The sequence below is a fragment of the Dendronephthya gigantea genome, unplaced genomic scaffold (genome assembly GCF_004324835.1).
Source record: "Dendronephthya gigantea isolate DGI-Jeju-01 unplaced genomic scaffold, DenGig_1.0 000134F, whole genome shotgun sequence".
NCBI lineage: Eukaryota > Metazoa > Cnidaria > Anthozoa > Malacalcyonacea > Nephtheidae > Dendronephthya > Dendronephthya gigantea.
The window spans coordinates 168,655-187,815 of NW_021163144.1; the positions used below are offsets into that span (position 1 = coordinate 168,655).

General features: G+C 39.4%; 1 protein-coding gene and 1 non-coding gene across 2 annotated transcripts; both read right to left on the bottom strand.

Annotated features, from left to right (window-relative positions):
• Positions 1 to 1,015: 1,015 nt before the first annotated feature.
• Trnal-uaa lies at positions 1,016 to 1,099 on the bottom strand. The gene has a single exon. It is a non-coding gene; the product is annotated as a tRNA-Leu (tRNA).
• A 10,873-nt stretch (positions 1,100 to 11,972) lies between these two features.
• LOC114536361 lies at positions 11,973 to 17,816 on the bottom strand. Its single transcript, XM_028557723.1, has 3 exons — positions 17,436 to 17,816; positions 14,637 to 16,910; positions 11,973 to 14,528 (listed from the first exon to the last, which is right to left on the bottom strand). Exons 1-3 carry the CDS (start codon positions 17,814 to 17,816, stop codon positions 11,973 to 11,975), a joined length of 5,211 nt encoding a protein of 1,736 aa, XP_028413524.1.
• Between the last annotated feature and the right edge of the window lie 1,345 nt (positions 17,817 to 19,161).

Consider the following 19,161-nt stretch of genomic DNA (forward strand, 5'->3'; position numbering starts at 1 on the left):
CTAAAATGTATTTCTTGTTTTATACTTTGCTACCCGTCTCTAAGGCCATTCCAAACTGACATTTGATCGAGACATCTTCGTTTCTAATTGGTTATGCATGATTATGATCATGACCAGGGCACAGGTGTGGAGTGAGATCGAACACAAACAGTGTATAACTGTTTGCATATTCTTCACGAGTTATAGCATTGCCCTGATTTTCAAGGCTTCCATTTTCTCCTTCGATTTCAAGTTTCCGCGCGCGACAGTTTAACCTGTGCTCGCACTTTGGTTTCGGTAGCTCTAATCTGTCAGAAATTACATGGAGAACTGGCCTCATCAGTTAGCTCAAATGTTTCCTGGAATATATTAACGCCAGCTTCGGTATCGCACTCAGGAATCATTTCAAGGATCTATAAATAAAAAAATGAAAAACTTGAGTACAAGACACACGAAAATCAAGTACGATTTTGAAAGGAAAAAACCTTAATGGCTTAAAACAAAAGAAAACATTTTCACTTACAGATTGAGATATCTTTGCATCGCAGGCACTCCATGTAGCACTCCATTGCTGTGTTTTCTCGGGCAAATTCTGTTCCATGTGCGATATTTATGTGCAAGCTACCCTTTGTTTAGAGGCGAACCTATTAACAGTAATGTATGCATAAACGCGTTTGGACAAGCTCATTAACTGACAATGGGTTCAGTCAATTAAAGACGTGCCGCTGGAACTTGCCCGCTTAATGACTCCTTTGATTGTCCTACCGCGTGCAATTTTTAATTCCGCCCAACACCTACGCGTTTGAGAAAATCGGCTGAAGGAAATATTCAAGGTGTACGAATTAATGTTGGCAATTTGGTTGACAACCACGACAGCATGGCTTCAGATCATGAGAGGTTTATATCATAGCTGCCCAGGTCAATTCGTCTTACACAAGGTACAGTTATTCTAATGATATCGCTTGCTAAAAAATTAATATCGATTAAACTATAACTTTATCAGAATTTAATGACTGCAAACATACAAAAAGCATAGTGCTAGGAGTAGGAATCGAACCCACGGAGTGCAATGCACATTAGATCTTAAGTCTAACGCCTTTACCAACTCAGCCATCCTAGCATTTTGTATTTTAAAGTGATAAATATCTAAAAAACTCAAAAAACTTTAGTTGTTTGCGACTGGAGTAAATTAACTCCAAGTTGTTGTGAAAACATAATCAGTGACATAATCTTCAGGTGATTGTCGGATGCGAATCGGGTTGAATAATTAATTAGGGTTAAGGTCTTAAAGGAGCAAGGCACGTCATGAATACATAATGATGCACTTGGCCTTTGCATACTAATTACTTTCAGCAGGCCTTTGCATACTAATTACTTCCGTCCCTGAAGTGGGGGGTATCTTTACTAACGCATCGGTGAGAAGTTAATAATTACTGTAGCAAAGGGTCGATTTCATGCATAAAATGTAAATGACAGTTAAATTACATTATCAAAATATACAATGAATAGAAATGAATTAAAGAACAGTAAATAAAAATAAGTAATATAAAATATCGTGCAGATTTTTGAAGATTTAAAAACTAAAGGTGGTTGTAATTAAATCAAGAAATGCCTCTTGGTTGCTCGCACTATTTATACATATTAACTGTCACGCATGCATATCAAATTATTTTTAGTTGTTACACTACACAATATAGTTACACAGTCATCATTTCCTAATGGGAAGACGCTTTGTCTTCAAAAATTTAATGACGTAAGGGATACATTTTGTAAACATTGAGGGTATTATCGAGTAGGTTAACTGAGTGCACTTAAGATAAATAATAGCGAAGTTAGGAAAATTATTATTATATTTACTGTAATATATATCCGGATGGCGAGCAAGCTGGAACCTTGTTCCGTTGGTGTCTTTCTTGGCCTGACTGAAGAATGTAACAAGACAACTTACGCAAGAAAAGTTGGGAGAATGAAATTGACAGCGCTTTCTGCAGCAGAAGTTGATCTCATTATCAGAAGGAGCAGTTTAAAGACAGAAAGTGAAAGCATAATCTGTTTTCATCATGAAATGCTTTATCTGCACAAATATGAATTCTTGCAAAAAGCTTGCTGTAATCCTTTTGATATGCATCCAACATCAGCAAGAAAGAAGTCCCTGCGAAGAATAGATGTGGCAAGTGCTGACAAAATTAACAAACTTGTTGGAAAAAATATCAAACCTGGTCAAAAGTTGTGTCCAAACTGTTCGATGCACTTTGCAAGCATACATAATCTTGCATCCACCTTTAGTTGCCTTGGTTGCACTCCCATGAAAACTAAAACAGCACAGAAAGATCGTGTGACATACATTAAGAGGAAGATTCAAGAAGCACAGACGGCCATTAAAATTGACGTTGCTCGACGTTTAAATGTTAACCCGAGTGAGATTCCAACGTGTCAAAACTGTGTAGACCTTGACATAATTGTAAAAGAAGTCAAAGAAAAATGCTCCACTTCAAATAAGGCAACCACCCTCCAATTACTCACTCTCGCACCGTCTTCCTGGACAATAGAAAAAACTGCAAACAAGTTTGGTGTTTCCATGAAAGCACAAGCATTAAAAAACTGAACTGACACAAGAAAACATTCTTATACACTATACCTTAGCAGGTGAATCAGCTGACGAAGATTCAGAAATATAAAATATAACATTGCATGGAAAAACATTTTCAACACAGGCAACCTCACTAATATTAGGATCATTTTCTTGAGGACTGTTCGTTTATTGCTTATTAAAAATAGTGTAGATAAAATAAACATAGTCCAAAAAACATAGTGAACAAAAAAAACTGCAAGTTATTGAAAAGGATTTATTTGTTAGAGTTTGAATACCCGAGGGTGTATAAAGAAAACAAGATGTTTCCAAACTAATAAAATGTTGTCAAGCACAAGAGTTTATCATAAATATGTTTAATCTAATAGCCAATAAGGTCCCTTCTTTTAAGACACAATGTATATGTGATGTGCAAACATAATTAGCTTAAATAAAGAGATTAAAATATATTGTTAAAAGCGCATAACTTTCTGCATGCCCTTGGAAGTTTGAAGCCTGTATATCAATCTTAACACTGCAGGGCTGTTTTCTGTCTCAAACTATCAACACGCTTGTTCTACAGCAAACTCTACAATGTCTGCTGTAAACATTTACATTTATTTTCACATGAACAAAGTTGCTTTAGGATTTCTTGCCTCATCTAAGAGGTTTGTGGGACATGGAATTGTGCACTACAAATAGCCTGGTGTCAAAATTTATTGTTTAGCATAAATATATTTTCTTTTGTCATGACGTTTAATGTTTTGGTTCTAACTTCTAATGCTTTTCCTATTTAGAATACTCAAATTAAATCTTTATAAAATGGTACACAGTTTGTGTCTTTACTGCAAAACTACATTAATTGTGAACTAGATTCGTTTGTTAACAAAAAAGCGATATGGTCGGAGCAAGAACATAATAGCGATTTTGAATAAAAGAACGCTACAAGTGGAAGCATGTAATACGCCACTCTCCCACACCCCCTGTGGCGATAGAATTTTAATTGCTCATGTGACCAGCCCCAACCAGGGTCTTTTCTCCCCACGAGTAGGGTAAAGACCCTGGGTACAAGGTTGCGTTGGATCAGGCTTGATACCTTCGTCTGAGAATAAGTGTCCAAGAAAAATTACCTCAGTTGAGCCAAATAAGCACTTCTTTTCATTTAGTTTTAGTCCTCCTAGCTGTATTCTCTTCATAACCGCATTGAGTAGCGTATCATGTTATTCTTTAGTATTGCCCTAAACTAAAACGTCATCTTGAATGTTTGTGCAACCATCCAGACCCTGGATAATTTCTGCGCTCTTCTTTTGGAAGACTTCACTTGCGCTAAGTATGTTAAATGGAAGACGTTTAAACCTGTGTCGGCCAAATAGGGTGTTGAACGTTAGAAGCTTTGAGCTCTCCCCATCAACTTTAATTTGCCAGTAGCCGTTAGATGCATCTAGCTTCGAGAAATACTTTGCTTCTGACATTTCAGACATTACTGTTTCAGCAGTTGGCATACGAAAATGTTCTCTTTTGATGACTTTGTTAAGGTCAGAGGGATCCAGACTTTTGCGAAGTTTTCCATCTGCTCTTTCTATAATCACAAGGGAACTTACCCATTCGGTAGGCTCATAAATTTCTGCAATAATATCCAACTCTTTTATGCGGTCAAGTTCTACTTTAAGTTTGTCCATTAAGACATATGGCACACGGCACACATCTTGGCGGATGTACTATGGGAGTTGCATTTTCGTCGGAAAATGTAAGTATGTCACCTGTGTTGTAACCAGACAGGATTTTACCTTATTTGCTGATTTAAACTGATGTACAGCAAAAAATATGAGGTGAAAAAAACTGGATGTAGAGGCAAGTCCAAAAAATCAAAATATAGCTGTTAAGACCCCATTTTCCATAAAAGCAAGGCAGAAAACAGGAAGTGCCATATATTTCATGGTTTCTTACTCGTAAATCGGCTGAAATATTTTTTTCTGCTCAATTATCTAGATGCAATTCAGAAATTGTCAGCTTGATGTTTTGCTTTAGATCACACATTATAACAGATGGCTTCCTGTCCACCTGCAGGACATGCTGTCCCTTGAAGAAAAGCATCCACATGTTGATCATCAGTTCGTGAACGATGGATTCGTTGTTAACAAGACGTCAAGTAGGTTCTCATCAATAGCAGTTGATCAAGCACACAAACAAAATAATGCATTGGTTAAAGGAGATGGGGGAGCTATCAGGCTAACAGAGGACCCTGGTGCACTTCTTTGCTGGATGATTTCAGGACCTGAGATTGCGAGAATGATTACAGAATTTGAAGATGATAAAGCACTTGTCACTGACGAGAAAACAGATCAAGCAAGGCACCACAAAGAGAGACATGGATTTCAAGTCTCTTTTGCCAATGATGTAAAAGCATTAGTCAATGTAATTGAAGTGATGGGAAATCCATTCTTAGAGGAAAGTACTGATCTACTTGTTCTGGACACTAGAGTCATAGCAGATGCAACAGTGGTTGTAACCATTTGTCAGATTGAAGCTGTGGGTGAAGATCAACTGGATGCATATTTTAAGGAATGCTTGACTGAGGAGAAACGATCAGGAAGATTAATTTAAGTTATTTAGCAGCACCCCCTCCAAAGATCTGTTCAAAGGATAAGCAACAAATAGCAATGCTGCAATCCTCCTTGTGTTGACACAAAAAGCCTCGCTCCTTGTAACCACAAAGAAGCAGATACAAGAATGATGGTTCACGTTGCAGACGCTGTTGAAACAGGTTTGACAAGAGTACTTTTACAAACGGTAGATGCGGATGTTGTCGTAATTGTGATTTCACAGAAATTGTGTACTTCTGAGTTGCGGATAGCTTTTGGTGCAGGAAAAAACCTAAGATTCCTACCTATTCATGAAATTGGCTGAGTTTAGGCCCCGAAAAATCGACTTGGACATCCTCGAGCGATTCATTGTTCTTCTCTACGACCGAACATGTCCAAAAATGAAAGTTAACAAGGCAAGAAAGATGTCGTTCACACAAAAGAAAGTCTCTTGAGTTGATCCCCCCTACCCGAGCAGCCTTGTTTCAACATGTAAAAAGAGCTGTGTACCAAGGAGGATTTTGCTGGGAACAAGCTACGATTTCCATGGCTGTTCTGCCTTCCCCCAGTGAGAGTAGGGCTGGATGCACACTGCAGACAGTTGGCAACCAGTACTAGTGGAGTACTCTTTCTGATGTGTAAATGGTGTGCAATGCACTTGCACCCTGTGGTTGCAAGAAAGGGTGTCAAGGAAATTGCTCTTGTCGTAAAGCAGGTTTGCAATGTACTGCATTGTGTGCATGTGATGACGAGTGCATAAAAGAGTGACTTACTCATGAGATACTAATTCATGTATAACTTATTAGATGCAGATAGTCAAGAACTTGATTATGTGATATGAATTGATCAATACTCTATTACTTAAAATAGAATGGTGTTAACTTATAACAGGAAAGATAGATTTGGTAAAGAAGTAATTTAAAAATTAAATGCTTAATTCCACAACATTATAAATTTAAAATGGCCGCTGTGTCTTTACACAAAAAACATGTTGCAAGGTCTTATTATTGCAAATGATCAATTAGAAACTGTATTGCAAGTCCTGTGGTACCTTGTCTACATAATTGCTAAGTTGAATAATGTTATGAATCTATTAAAAAAGAGAGAACAGCTTTTTTCCGACAAAAAAGGAATTGATTTGACCACATTCTCGCCATTGACATCGTCTAAACTGTAATATATGAATTAGTTTCACACATTAAAAAAACTAGACAGGCTGAAATAGACATAAGGAACCTGCAATAGAGCGGAAAAAATATTTCAGCCGATTTACAAGTAAGAAACCATAAGATATATGGCATTTCTGGTTTTCTGCCTCGTTTTCATGAAAAATGGGTCCTTAACAGCTATAATTTGAATTTTTGAAGTTGCCTCCACATCCAGTTTTTTCGCGTCATCAAGAATTATACATGTGCCAAACTTGGTGCTTTCTTCACAAAGTGCATGATTTTTCGACATATCCACTGGACTAGAATGAATACAAGATGTGTTAGAATTCACGTCATACTCTGTGTAAATAGAAATATAACAAAGGATTAATTCAATTGTAAAACACACTGTAAAATACCACCAGGGTTGAACAAGAGAGAGCACACACACACACATGTGTGAGCGTGACATCATAAACAGATTCATGCATAAATGATCATAATTCTAAACACTCTAACTATGTATATATATATATAAATATATCAAATGTAACTCTTGGCAGTCCTTTTGTCATAATGTCTGCAATCATGTAATATATGACTTTAATTTCCTTGGATGTTATCCTTTCATGCACAAAATGATGATAAATGTCGATATGCTTTGTTCAGGGTGTGGTATTTCGGATTCTTTCCCAGTTCCAAGGCTCTTTGTTTATCTTAAAAAATCTTAATCGGTTTGTTCATCTTATACAAATTGATGCCATCCATCCAACAATTTAACCATATTGCTTCCTGTACCACCATGCTCAAGGCAACATATTCAGCTTCTGTTGATGATTTAGCCACTGTAGCTTGCTTTCAACCTGACCAAATAACTTGTACCATCTCCATATTGTCTGATATTTCATACATATTTTAAGTGTCTTACAGCTAGTATTTATAGTTTTCTAAATCATGCATAACTAATTTATTCATTAAGAGATTATACATTACTTAATTAACTATACTATGTTCCTCCCCAAGTATTAATTGTCTCAACCTTAGAGTATAGCTCAAAAGAATTCAAACTAATAAGTCCAGCTGTTAACGACCAAAAAAATGCTGAATTGTTCACTTTATTGATAAAAGCATGAAACTTTGCCACACTATGTTAATGCATAGTACTAACCTTTTTGGATATGGAGCCAGCCCAAATTCACTTATGCTGACGAGTAATGCGCATGTCATAGAAAACCCAACATGGAAACGAGGCTGCTTTAATAACCCTAGTTTGAACCATTTCTTTAAAGATTTTTTTTCGTAAATTTTTCTCATAATAATACATCAGCCTGTTCTTCACTCTGACTGAATGTAAAGTATTGTCACGTGACCTATTTCCTGGAAATTAAAGAAATACACGTAGTGGATGCCTGGGATATCTGTATCAAGCTTGAAAATGCGTTGTTTTAATTTTTTGCTTTAAATATTTTAGGAACATTCCGAAGTAAAAATATAAGACAATGGGAAAAATAACTACGAGTTACTATATTGCTTAACACTGCGCATGCGCTGAAATTTTCCAAATGGAAGAGAGGCAAATTGGTAAAAAGAAGCAAATTTGTCAAATGAAAATAATACAACATGAAAATAATACAGCATACTTATACGTCACATATTTTCTTATGGTCTCTCGTCAGCAATTCGTTCATGTCCGATTGACTTTAATGCCAATTACAACAACTGATATCTACGTTTGATATCCAAGTTTGATATCCACTGTACAATATTCAAGATATGGCTAAAAGAGCAGCCAAAAAACCATTCATAAAACTCGGTAATATGAATGCTCAGAACTTTAGCTCTTTTTCTAACCCTAATAGTTCTCATAGAAAATAGAAGTGTGCTTTTGGCTCGCCTTTTTAGCCATTCCAAGACTATATTTGCTCTCAATTTCTATTTACAATTGCCGCCACAATTACACAAACCTTTGGGTGTCAAATTGGCTTTCACACACTTGCAACGTCCTCTACATGCGGTTTTACAACCGCATCGAATAAGTTCGTAGCATGTATCCTTCGCTTGTGGAAGTGTCGTCCAGTATGGCACCCAGGAACTGCCGTCACGCTGCCACCCCCAGTCAGCAGGAGATGGTAATACTGGACTCTTCACAAGAGTCTGAGACCATACGTATCCACCTTGAAATACTGCTCTCTTTGTGTGTTGTAAGAGCGCTGCTCGTGTGGGTGGAATACTATCCAGACTTCTTGACTTCTTTGAGAATAACTCTTCTCACTTCGTTTACACTTTTAAGACTGCTTGTTCGATCGTAGAGCAGAACCACAAACATCTCTATTGTTGCCATGCACTCTTTGTTTATGTCTTCAGGTGATGCTGCCAGCACTTCGAGTACCAGTGTCAGTTCGGGAAAAACATTCCATACATCCCATGCGGTCTTCTTTCCTCGTCCACAAAAAAATGACACTGTGTCACATCCAGTTATGGAGTGAAACATCGGTAGTGCTGACGCTTTCTCTCAACCTAGCGACGCGGCTATGGAATGTGCAGGAATGTAGCGTGGATGCTTTCCGATGCCGTACGCGATCCACAGCTCATCAATGGAAATACTGCTAGCTACTGAAATTGCTAACACAACTACATCGGTATCATTGCTTCTGATCTGTATTCTATGATGGCCGCACAAGGTAGCATCCAAGGCATGTACCATTAAGCGAGTGTCTGCCTCTTCGTGGGAGCAGGGTTCAAGCGTATTCATTTCGACTCGGTTGGCAGAAGACAGGACATGTTCGCCATGTGTGGTGTAGATCTCCTTGCCATCAGGGATCGTCAGTGAAACCACCTAAAATGGTTAATATGATGATGATTTTGAAATATTAAACATTCATTTCTGCATAACATGTAGCACTATATTTAATATATTACCATTACTATTATCATTACCATGTTAGCAAGAAGCTTGAAAAGTTCATCTTTGTTGTCATCAACACGCATAAATCCTTTCCAGTCTGAGGGGATTCGCGTTCCAGGAAGAACTTTCCGCCGCTGTCCACTGCCTCTCTTTTCCCGAACAGATCTCTTCAATGTGTCTTCTCGATACACATCCAACACTAGATCGACTCTATTCACTGCAACAAGTTGTCTCATGATATAAGGGGCGAACACAGTGATGAAGTACTCCTCAAATGTTTGTGCCATTTGTGGTTTTAACATCTGGACAATGACGGCTCTGTCAACAATGATTGCATCCACTGCTGGTTGTTCCACGGTCTGTATTGTAGTGTCGTGTAAACACTTCACCAGATCTGCCTTCTGCCCCCCTCTGAGATTGCCCACTTGAGAGAGTGATGGAGGCCACGGCTGATTTTTGAACTTGAGAAAATCCTGCAGATTTCCATCTCACTTTGGCAAGCTATGTAAAGCCTAGAAAACAGAGCACAGTCCTCCTTCAAGACCGCTACTTTGGCTTTATTTTTGGACATGACCTTAGTGTTTGGAGTGCTGAATGTGGGCAGTTTATTTTTCTTTAAAGGCTCTGTAATTGGCGTACTCCGGTCGGTAAACCGCTCTTTTATGAAGGTTTGGATCTGCTCCGTTCCAAGCTTTTTCGCATTGCGCACGGTGTTGACAACATCGTTACTCATGATGTTCTTTGTGTGAATTGCTATGAGCTCCTTGCCCTGTTCCATAAATGGATTTCCTAATTCTTCAAAGGAACAGATCACATTCAAAACATCTTTGGCGAACACGCTCTGAACGCCTGGTGTCTGCTCATGGTGGTTGTGTGAGTCAGAATTATAGACGTTGCATTCAAACTGCTCCACCATTCTTGTTACCTCTTGTCCTGCGACCATCCATCTTCTGAGGGCTGCAGGGTTTTCTGTGAGTCCAACAGCACCTCCATCACCTTTCACTATGGCATTAACTTGTTCGTGTGCGTGGTCCAGCGCTATGGAAGAAAACGATTTCCTCTTCGTATGAACTACAAAAAAACCTTTTGTGAATTGTGTGTGGACCTCTGGTTGTTGGACTGCAAGCTCGCACATATCTCGATAATAGACTGATAGCCATCTGGCGTTGTTGGGATGGTCCATTGCAAACATCCATGGTAAAATCTGTTTGATGGCGTTGACGTACATAGTAAAGTTGGCTTCTCTAAACGCTCTCACAAGCTGAAAAACACAAAGCTGCAACTCCAATACTCCAGACCAATACAAAAACTGGGAACATTTCTCCGACATCTCTTCTCTCCATTCATGAAAAGATTTGAGCTGATCATTTTCTTCGCCATTAAGAGTGTATTCATCGTATCCTTTCACCATGAGCATGTGTAGACCAGCTGCTGTAACTTGATATGCTCGTCGCGTTCGAGTTAGATGACTTGCTGCAAGGAATGAATTAGCTACGCCTTGTGTAGCCACACCTGTATTGCAGAGAGCCTCTGCCCATCCGCTACCACTCAACCACTTTCCAAGCATCTTGAAGGCCGGCATTTCTATGTGAAGTCCCCCAAGCATGATGACAAATTGATCTTCATTGAATATTTCATTGAACGTCCACTGAATTTGTTTGGCGAGAGCAAACAGTGGCTGATCCATTGCAACAACTGGGATTTGTGTAGGATTGACCTGATTTACAGCTGCTTTGATCACTTTCAAGGAATGTGCTATCATAGCGATGGAGTGGGCGTTCTCTATAAACATCGGTAACAGTGATATGATAGCTGGCTCGTGACTCGACAACATGGATTTTGAAGCGCGATATGTCGCCATGATAAGAAATCATCTTTCTAGAGTTTTTCTTTAGAGAGAAGTTGCAGAGTATTATCCAGCCAATCTTGTTCAGCATAGGGTTCACTACTATTTGGCATCACTTGAGGATCTACCGTCAGCTGTCCCTTAGTTTCCGGTGCGTAAAAGTCACTGGGGCGTAGGTACATTGGTGTTACTTGACTGTAACTTGATGGTATTTGGGCTATCTTTTTCGACACGGAACTTTTTGTTGGGTCAATGATGTCAATGGGTCTATCAATTCCTGGTTCTTCCATAGTTCGGTGTTGGACCAATGAAATTGCGGTGCCATGAAATGAATCATGCAAACTCGTTGAGCTTGGGATTGTGGTCGATGTTATCAACTGCTGCAGTAGTGAACAGTTCCTCTTTAAGTTTGGACGGGCATACAACTCCTTCCCCTTCGTACCGTTTTATAACACTATTAGTAATTTCAGTAGATACATAAAGTAGCCGATTGTATGAAATAGACATCCCAAACTTGTAAAATAAATCTACATGAGATTTATCCCTCGTTGCTCCATGAATTTTTAGTGCGGTATAAATTGGTAGTGGGGTTTCCCTAGATCTCATATGACGAGATTTTTCAGTCGACTCATTTCCACTTCGAGCGTGTTGTATTTATCGTAAATATACACTTCGTTCAATTTAAATTTGAAAAATATAACAAAAATAACATAAATATAAACTAAATGTCGTATATTCCTTCTTCGTATTGTTCTCTCGTAAAAGCATGTGTTCTCACGGTTTTGGGACTGGTCCTAACTTAAAGTGACTCAAATACGTTTACTTCTTTACAGTCCCCAGGTTGATCACCATGGGTGAGCAAAACATAACAATATAACATATTAACATGCGTTTATACTAAACTTAAACTAAATTTTACACTGTACTGCGTTACATAAAGTACTTATCTCCATTGATAAGTCCTTCGAATTAGTTCTGCGTTAACAGCTGCTTTACGTCTTGGCCGAGTGTCACTTTGTCTCTTAATTTCGTTCGTATCTTGAACTTCATCCATAGTTTGGACTTTGCTTGTACCTTGAGCTTCGCTCGAATTTTTAATTTCGTCGATAATTTGACTTTCGCTCGTAACTTGGACTTCGCTCGCATCTTGGACTTCATCGCTACTTTGGACTTTGCTTGTACCTTGGACTTCTAGAGGAATCAGATGCTGAATAGGCCTTCGTAAGACCACAGTTTTCTTATTGTCATTACTTAAAACTCTGACTTCTGCCGAACGAATAACTCCATCTTTACTTCGAAGAAGATTTTCTACTTTGGCTAACCTCCAATATATACGAGATGTACTATCGTTCTTGAGGGTGACTACATCGCCTACACTTATAACATTAGACCCACTGTTCTGTGCTCTTGATGATTCTCGGATGCTTAGCAAATATTCTTTTCTCCATTGATCTGAAAAATTCTTAAGAACTCTAGCTTGGTACTTGGCACGTCTCGTCAGTGACTTGTTTGTACTCATTATCTCGTGCTGGCTGTCGTTAGGAGCTGTTGAGATTCGACGTCCATAAATCAAACTCGCTGGCGTAAGAGGGTAAGAGACACCTTGTTCATCATCATATATGTATGTTAATGGACGATTGTTTAAGGTTGCTTCGATTTCTACAAGGATAGTTCGAAGTTCTTCGAAAGTCGACGAAGTTCGTCCGATTTGCTTCTTTAAACAGCGTTTGATGCTCTTGATTAAACGTTCCCAAAATCCCCCATGCCAGGGGGCCTTTTCCGTGATAAATTCCCACGAAATACCGTTATCCGCGAGATAACGTTTGACATGGTTTGAATGATATATCTTGGTTACTTCCTTGGCAGCAGCTTTAAAAGTTTTCGCATTGTCGGTTAGAATTTTTCTTGGCATTCCTCTTCGGCTGATGAAACGTCGAAAAGCCGTCAAAAACATGTTCGTGGATAAATCTTTCAATAACTCTAAGTGTACTGCCCTCGTAGACGCACATGTGAACAAACAAATGTACGATTTCACAGTTTTATCACCTTCCTTTACTAACAACGGTCCCGCAAAATCAACGCCAATGTTTGTAAATGGCGGCTCATCGCTTACACGACAACTAGGTAATGATGGCTCTCTCGGAGTCTGGAACGCCTTACCTTCAATCTTCTTACATATCACACACCCTTTCAAAACACGCTTGACTGTTTCTCTTCCTCGTAATATCCAGTAACTTTCTCGTACGCCATTGAGAGTTGACTTGATACCGTTGTGGTGAACTCGTTTGTGCTCCTCTTCGATTATAAGCTTCGTAAAGTGGTGTCTAGACGGTAGGAGGATTGGTTCTTTGGCTTCGGTTGAAATCGTTGAGTATTCAAGTCTTCCCTTACATCGAATGATCTTTTCCACATCAAGGTAGAGATTCAATTGGTTGATTAGTTGATTCGGATTCTTGTGACTTGAATTCAGACGTCGAATTTCTTCAGAGAATTCTGATAACTGGATGCTTTTCAACCATAACATTTCCGCTTCTTTCAGATTTTCAGCGTTTAATTGTTCACTTTCATTCGCCACTTCGATACGCTTCATCTTCCTTACAGCTCGCAGAACCATTGTTGTAACTCTTAACAACTTCGTCTTCGAGTGGAATTCGTTGCAATCCATTATTGCTCCGATGTTGGCATGAGAAAATAACCGGACGGATTCGGTTGAAAGGTTAGTCAACGTATGGGTTACCGTAGTAGGATTCTTTACGACTTCATTCATGGAGGCCTCGTTTTCTTTGTTCTCGACCTTTTTCGGCCATTCTGTTTCGGATTTGTACAGAAATTCGGGGCCCTCCCACCATCGTTTCTCGTTTACTAATTTGTTGGCATTCATTCCTCGTGACGGAAGATCTGCAGGGTTCTCTAAGCCTGGGCAATGTCTCCACGAATCTTGAGCGGTGCATTCACGAATTTCTTTCACTCTTGTAAGCACATATTGCTTCCACGGCTTGGCGTTCTTTATCCAATACAACACTGTTTTCGAGTCAACCCAGTAATAAATTTCGACATCTTGAGGTAATTCTAAGGCATTCTGAATGTTATTGGCGAGTCTTGCAAGAATGTTCGCTCCGAGTAATTCCAATCTAGGTATAGTTTGCCTTTTTAATGGTGCGACTCTGGTCTTCGCTGCGATCAAATTGACATCTACAAGACCACTTTCGTATTTCGAACGAAGATATATTGCTGCTGCATATGCTTTCTCTGACGCGTCGCTAAAACAATGAACTTGAATCGAAAGAACCTTGCCATCTATTTCAAAGTAACATCTTGGTACACACACATTGCTCAGAGATTGAAGATCTAATATTAGTAAGTTCCATTTATTCAAATGTTCGCCGATTAATTCATCATCCCATTCGATGTTTTCGTTACACAACAACTGGAACAGCACTTTCCATTGTATAGTAAAAGGGCTTAGTAAGCCAAGCGGGTCAAAGATCTTTGCTGATATCTTTAACAACGATCGTTTAGTTGGAGGAAGTGATTTTGCTTCGTTGACAAGATCGGAAAAATTGAATTCAAGGGTATCTGACTTTGTGTTCTAAAGGGAACCTAGCACCTTAGTTGTGTTGTCATTCGGTTTAATTGTTGTTGCAGTGACAGTCTTTGCATAAGACTCGTCTTCTTCTGTGACGCCTTTCACATTAGTTGCATTCGGAGAACTTTGATTTGCAAATGTCTTCTTAAGGTTACTCGAGTTAGTGTTCCACTTTCGTAAGTTAAATGCTCCCTTTCGCATAATTAACTTCGCATTCGATGATACTTCCGAAGCTTCCTTCTCGTTGTCTGCACCTGATACGAAATCGTCAACATAGAGGGATTTCTTTAGCAGTTCGATCAATTGAGGGTCGACGTCTTTTTGCGTTTCCAAGTGATGTCGGATCGTTGAGCTCAAAATTGCTGGGGATGGTCGGAGGCCAAATACCAGGCGGGTAAATCGCAACTGTACAAGTTCTGAACTCAGATTGTTTGGTTCCTTTAGCCATAGAAAACGTAACATGTCTTTATCAAGATCGTTAATTGCCACCATGAGAAAGGCTTTCTCTATATCTGCAGTTAGGCCAATTCTATGCCATCTAAATTTGACCAGTGTGTCAAACAACTGAGGGATAAAGTTAGGGCCTGTCTCCAGACAATCGTTCAATGAATACTCACGATCTGGTGGCTTGGCTGATCCATCGTAGACAATTCGAAGCTTTGTTGTTTCACGATCTCGTCGTATAACTCCATGATGCGGTAAATAATTAACAGATTCATCATTAGTAATTTCAATTTCTTCGTCTGGAACCTTCTCTACAATACCATCTTGTATCTGCTGTTGGATAATTTGGTCGTATTCTTGTAATAACTCTGGTTGCTGTAACATCTTGCGATGAAGAGATCTGAGGCGATTTTCACACAACTGATAATCACTCGGTATTGATGGGCAATCTTGTTTCCATGGTAACTCGACTTGGTATCGTTTTCCGTTGAAATGTACACTCTCGTTGAAGGACTCGATAAATTCTTTAGGCTCTGGATCACCTTTGATGCCAATCGATTCCGTCTCCCAAAATTTCCTTAACATATCAACAAGCGGATCTTGCGTGGTCTCTGACTGGTTATCGCTACTTCCCAATATTACCAAATTGGTTGTACATATTTCATTGAATGAGTCATTGTTGGTTGGGCCAGATAGAAGCCAACCAAACTTGCTATCAATTGCTACTGGACCAAATTCTCCTCGGACTGTATCACCTTCTACTAGGTCCCAGTAATGGTCGGAACCAATCAGGACGTCGATGGAATCGTTTGAATCGGAACTGTCCGCCAGTTGCAACCCTTGTAAATGGGGATACTGATCTACTTCAATCTTCGTAATTAACGGCGAACAAATGACAGGAAAGCTAAGTGCTGAAATAATAACATCTTCGTTTTTGTTGCTTCGGAGTACCAATGGTGATACTTCACATTTCTGCTTTCGATAACTTCGCTCGCCAAAGGTGTTGAGGTGAAGCGTTTCGGTCTTCCTCGGCTCTAGGTTTAGTCTTGACTTCAAGCCCTCAGTGATGTAGGAGCGTTGACTTCCACTGTCGAATAAAATTTTCACCTTCGATGATTTAGATCCGTCTACATTGGTTGCTACAGCAGTCGCAGTTTGTAACATAACATGTCCCTTCGCAATAGTTGTAGCAGTGGTGCTCTGTACATGAACAGTGTGGGTATTAGGGTTTGGATTTTCAGTTCGATTTTGGATTTGTTGCAAGGTTTGGGTACCATGAACACCTTCATTTCCATTTGTTGGGGCTGCTTGTTCTTCCACATTAGGTTTCGTTTTCGTAATTTGTTGATTGCAGATAGACTGATGATGTCTACCATTACATCGTCTACAACCCCTTTGATTAGAACACTGATTACTTCGATGTCCCCTTTTGAGGCAAACAAAACATCGTCGATCTCGTTTTAGGATTTCTAGTCGAGCCTGTACTTCACTTGTCTGGGTGCAAGAGGCAGAAAAATGATTACCAGAACAATATACACATTGAATTTTATTGCCAAAGGTTTGACCATTAGCCAACAGCGCTGCAGCAGAACCATGGGGTGGTGGCTTAGTTGGTGGAATCTTGCCCTTCTCAGCAGTTACTTTAATTCCATCACTTATCTCTCTAGCTTCGACTTCCTTTAGAATAACACTTAACAGTTCTGACATTTCCCACACATCTTGTGCTGTATTTCTTGCAATTTGAAGTCGGACGTCTTGTGGTAATTTCGACATGACAACTGGTATCAATAGGCTGCCATATTGACTGGAATCGACTCCCAGGGCCTCTAGCCCTCGGACATTGACGCTGATCTTATCATAAACAAATCGTAATTGTGTGGTCTTATCTGATGTACATGCTGGGATTTTGAGGAGCTCATCCATATGCGTAGAAATAATGTGCTGGGTTTTACCAAAACGCTGATGTAGTATATCGATAGCTGCCTGATAATTGCTCTCAGACAGAGTTAGTCCTTGAATGGCCCGTAAAGCCTGTCCCTCCAATAATGAGTTTAAATGATTAAACTTGTCTATCTTCGACAAATAATTGTTAGTATTTATCGCACTGTTAAAACTATCCCAAAAGGTTCTCCACTGAGTAACATCACCACGAAATTTGGGTAATACAAGCTTGGGTAGTTTCGATCGGTTCTGGGTTAACACTGGTACATTATTGTTAATGTTAATAGAATTTTGTTGATTAGTCACCGTACCTGTAGATTCAGCTGTCTCGGGTGGACTGATGGACACAGACGCTTGAACATCACTTGCGTTGTTATTGTTGCTAGTACTAGCTGAACTGTCCAGGACAGATTCACTGTGTTGTTGTTGTTGTACTGGCTCCTCGTTCGCAGTATTCGTATGCACATTAGACGGACTCTTACTTTGTATTTCCTGTACCCTTTGAACTTCTTCGACTTCGCGTATTTTCTCCAATATATGTCGCTGAGTGTCTAAAACTCTCGATATTAACTCTTCTGCCTCGTCGATTTCAGCTGCTATGTCTGCAACTTCACAAATTTCGATTATTTTTTGATCCAAATCCTTTACGTATTTCAGTTTTTCTTCTAGTAGACTGGTTATCGTGTTCAATCGTCCTCGTTCTAAGATTTCTTCCTTTAAAAGTCCTTCCGCTTCGTTTATTAATTTTGTGATAACTCCTCGATTTCCCCCGCGTACGGCTCGTATTCGTGTCAAATTCTCTTTCGTTTCGCTCATTTTTCGATTAAAGATTGCCCCACGTTGGGCGCCATGTTGTATTTATCGTAAATATACACTTCGTTCAATTTAAATTTGAAAAATATAACAAAAATAACATAAATATAAACTAAATGTCGTATATTCCTTCTTCGTATCGTTCTCTCGTAAAAGCATGTGTTCTCACGGTTTTGGGACTGGTCCTAACTTAAAGTGACTCAAATACGTTTACTTCTTTACAGAGCGATGCTGTTGAATATAATAAGCTGAGCAATTGTCAGACATGCCTGACTGCCCACAGGCAACGCGTCTGTCTTGGTAGTTGGACCTTTGATAATCATGCCTATCAAAGTTTTAAGGGAAGGCGGGATGGCATCGTTTTGACAATCTGGGGCAAATGTACCGTCAAAAAAGTTATGTATTTGTAGAATGTCTCTTCTTATAATATTTGCAGCTTTAGCCAGATGACATGCTTCTGAATCATTCTTGGCTTGCTCTAACACTCCCCCGATTTCATGTTTAAATGCCAGTAGCACTTCTCGTCCTTGGTTATGTGCTGTCAGGTCAGGAAAAGCTGAGAGTACTCTTTCTTTCAGTCTAGTAGCATTAACCTTTCCAGAATCAATTCCAAATTCCTGCTGTTTTGATGAGAAAAATTTTACGATATCAGAAAGCTTGAGTACTGGAAGCTCTTCATATTCAAGTTGTTCGTCGATGTAGGCAATCAACTCTGTAAAAGCCAGTTCATCTAAACCAGTTGGCGAACTCGCAGGGACAGGATTAGTGGTTGGCGCTTTGAATTGCTTCGCTCAATTATAAAGACTGACTAAGCACTTTGCATGGTACTTCGCTTCAATTGCGATCAAATCACCAATTGATATCTTCGAAATAAGTTTCCCTTCATTCAACAAATGAGCACATTCTCTGACCTTTCGGTCGACTTCGAGTGTGGAAGCAGAATGAAGATTTGTTGGGCTATCTGCAGATTTGCAAAAGAAACAGTGGTTTTCTGGCAGACAACTTGAAGCACCACTAGATCGCCTGGCCTTTATTGGGCTGGAACTATGTGTACTTACATCTATGATTTGTTCACAATCTTCTCTTCCCTTTTCATCTGCTATTGCCGATAATTTTCTTTTCTTGGCACGCTCTCACTTGGTACTGCTGAAAAGGTCTCGACAAGACTTGTGCCAGGAAGCTTTTTTGTTCAACAGAGTCTGCTCTATTCCAAGACCTTCATCGAGACATTCCATATTTAAGCATACAGGGGTAATTTCTAGCTTCTGGAATTCTTTGAGATTGTTGACAAATGAAGTGTAGCCAACACCAGCATCTTTACGCTTTGAGTTTGCAGGACATTGTAATT

Excerpts from the sequence above, each read along its gene's own strand:
- LOC114536361 (XM_028557723.1), bottom strand. The coding sequence starts at position 17,816 with ATGAGCGAAACGAAAGAGAATTTGACACGAATACGAGCCGTACGCGGG. Across the intron at positions 16,911-17,435 it reads ATACTGCGAACGAGGAGCCA|ATCAGCGTCAATGTCCGAGG; the intron begins GTACAACAACAA and ends GTTTATGATAAG. Across the intron at positions 14,529-14,636 it reads CGAATGACAACACAACTAAG|ATATCAGCAAAGATCTTTGA; the intron begins GTGCTAGGTTCC and ends TCGTTGTTAAAG.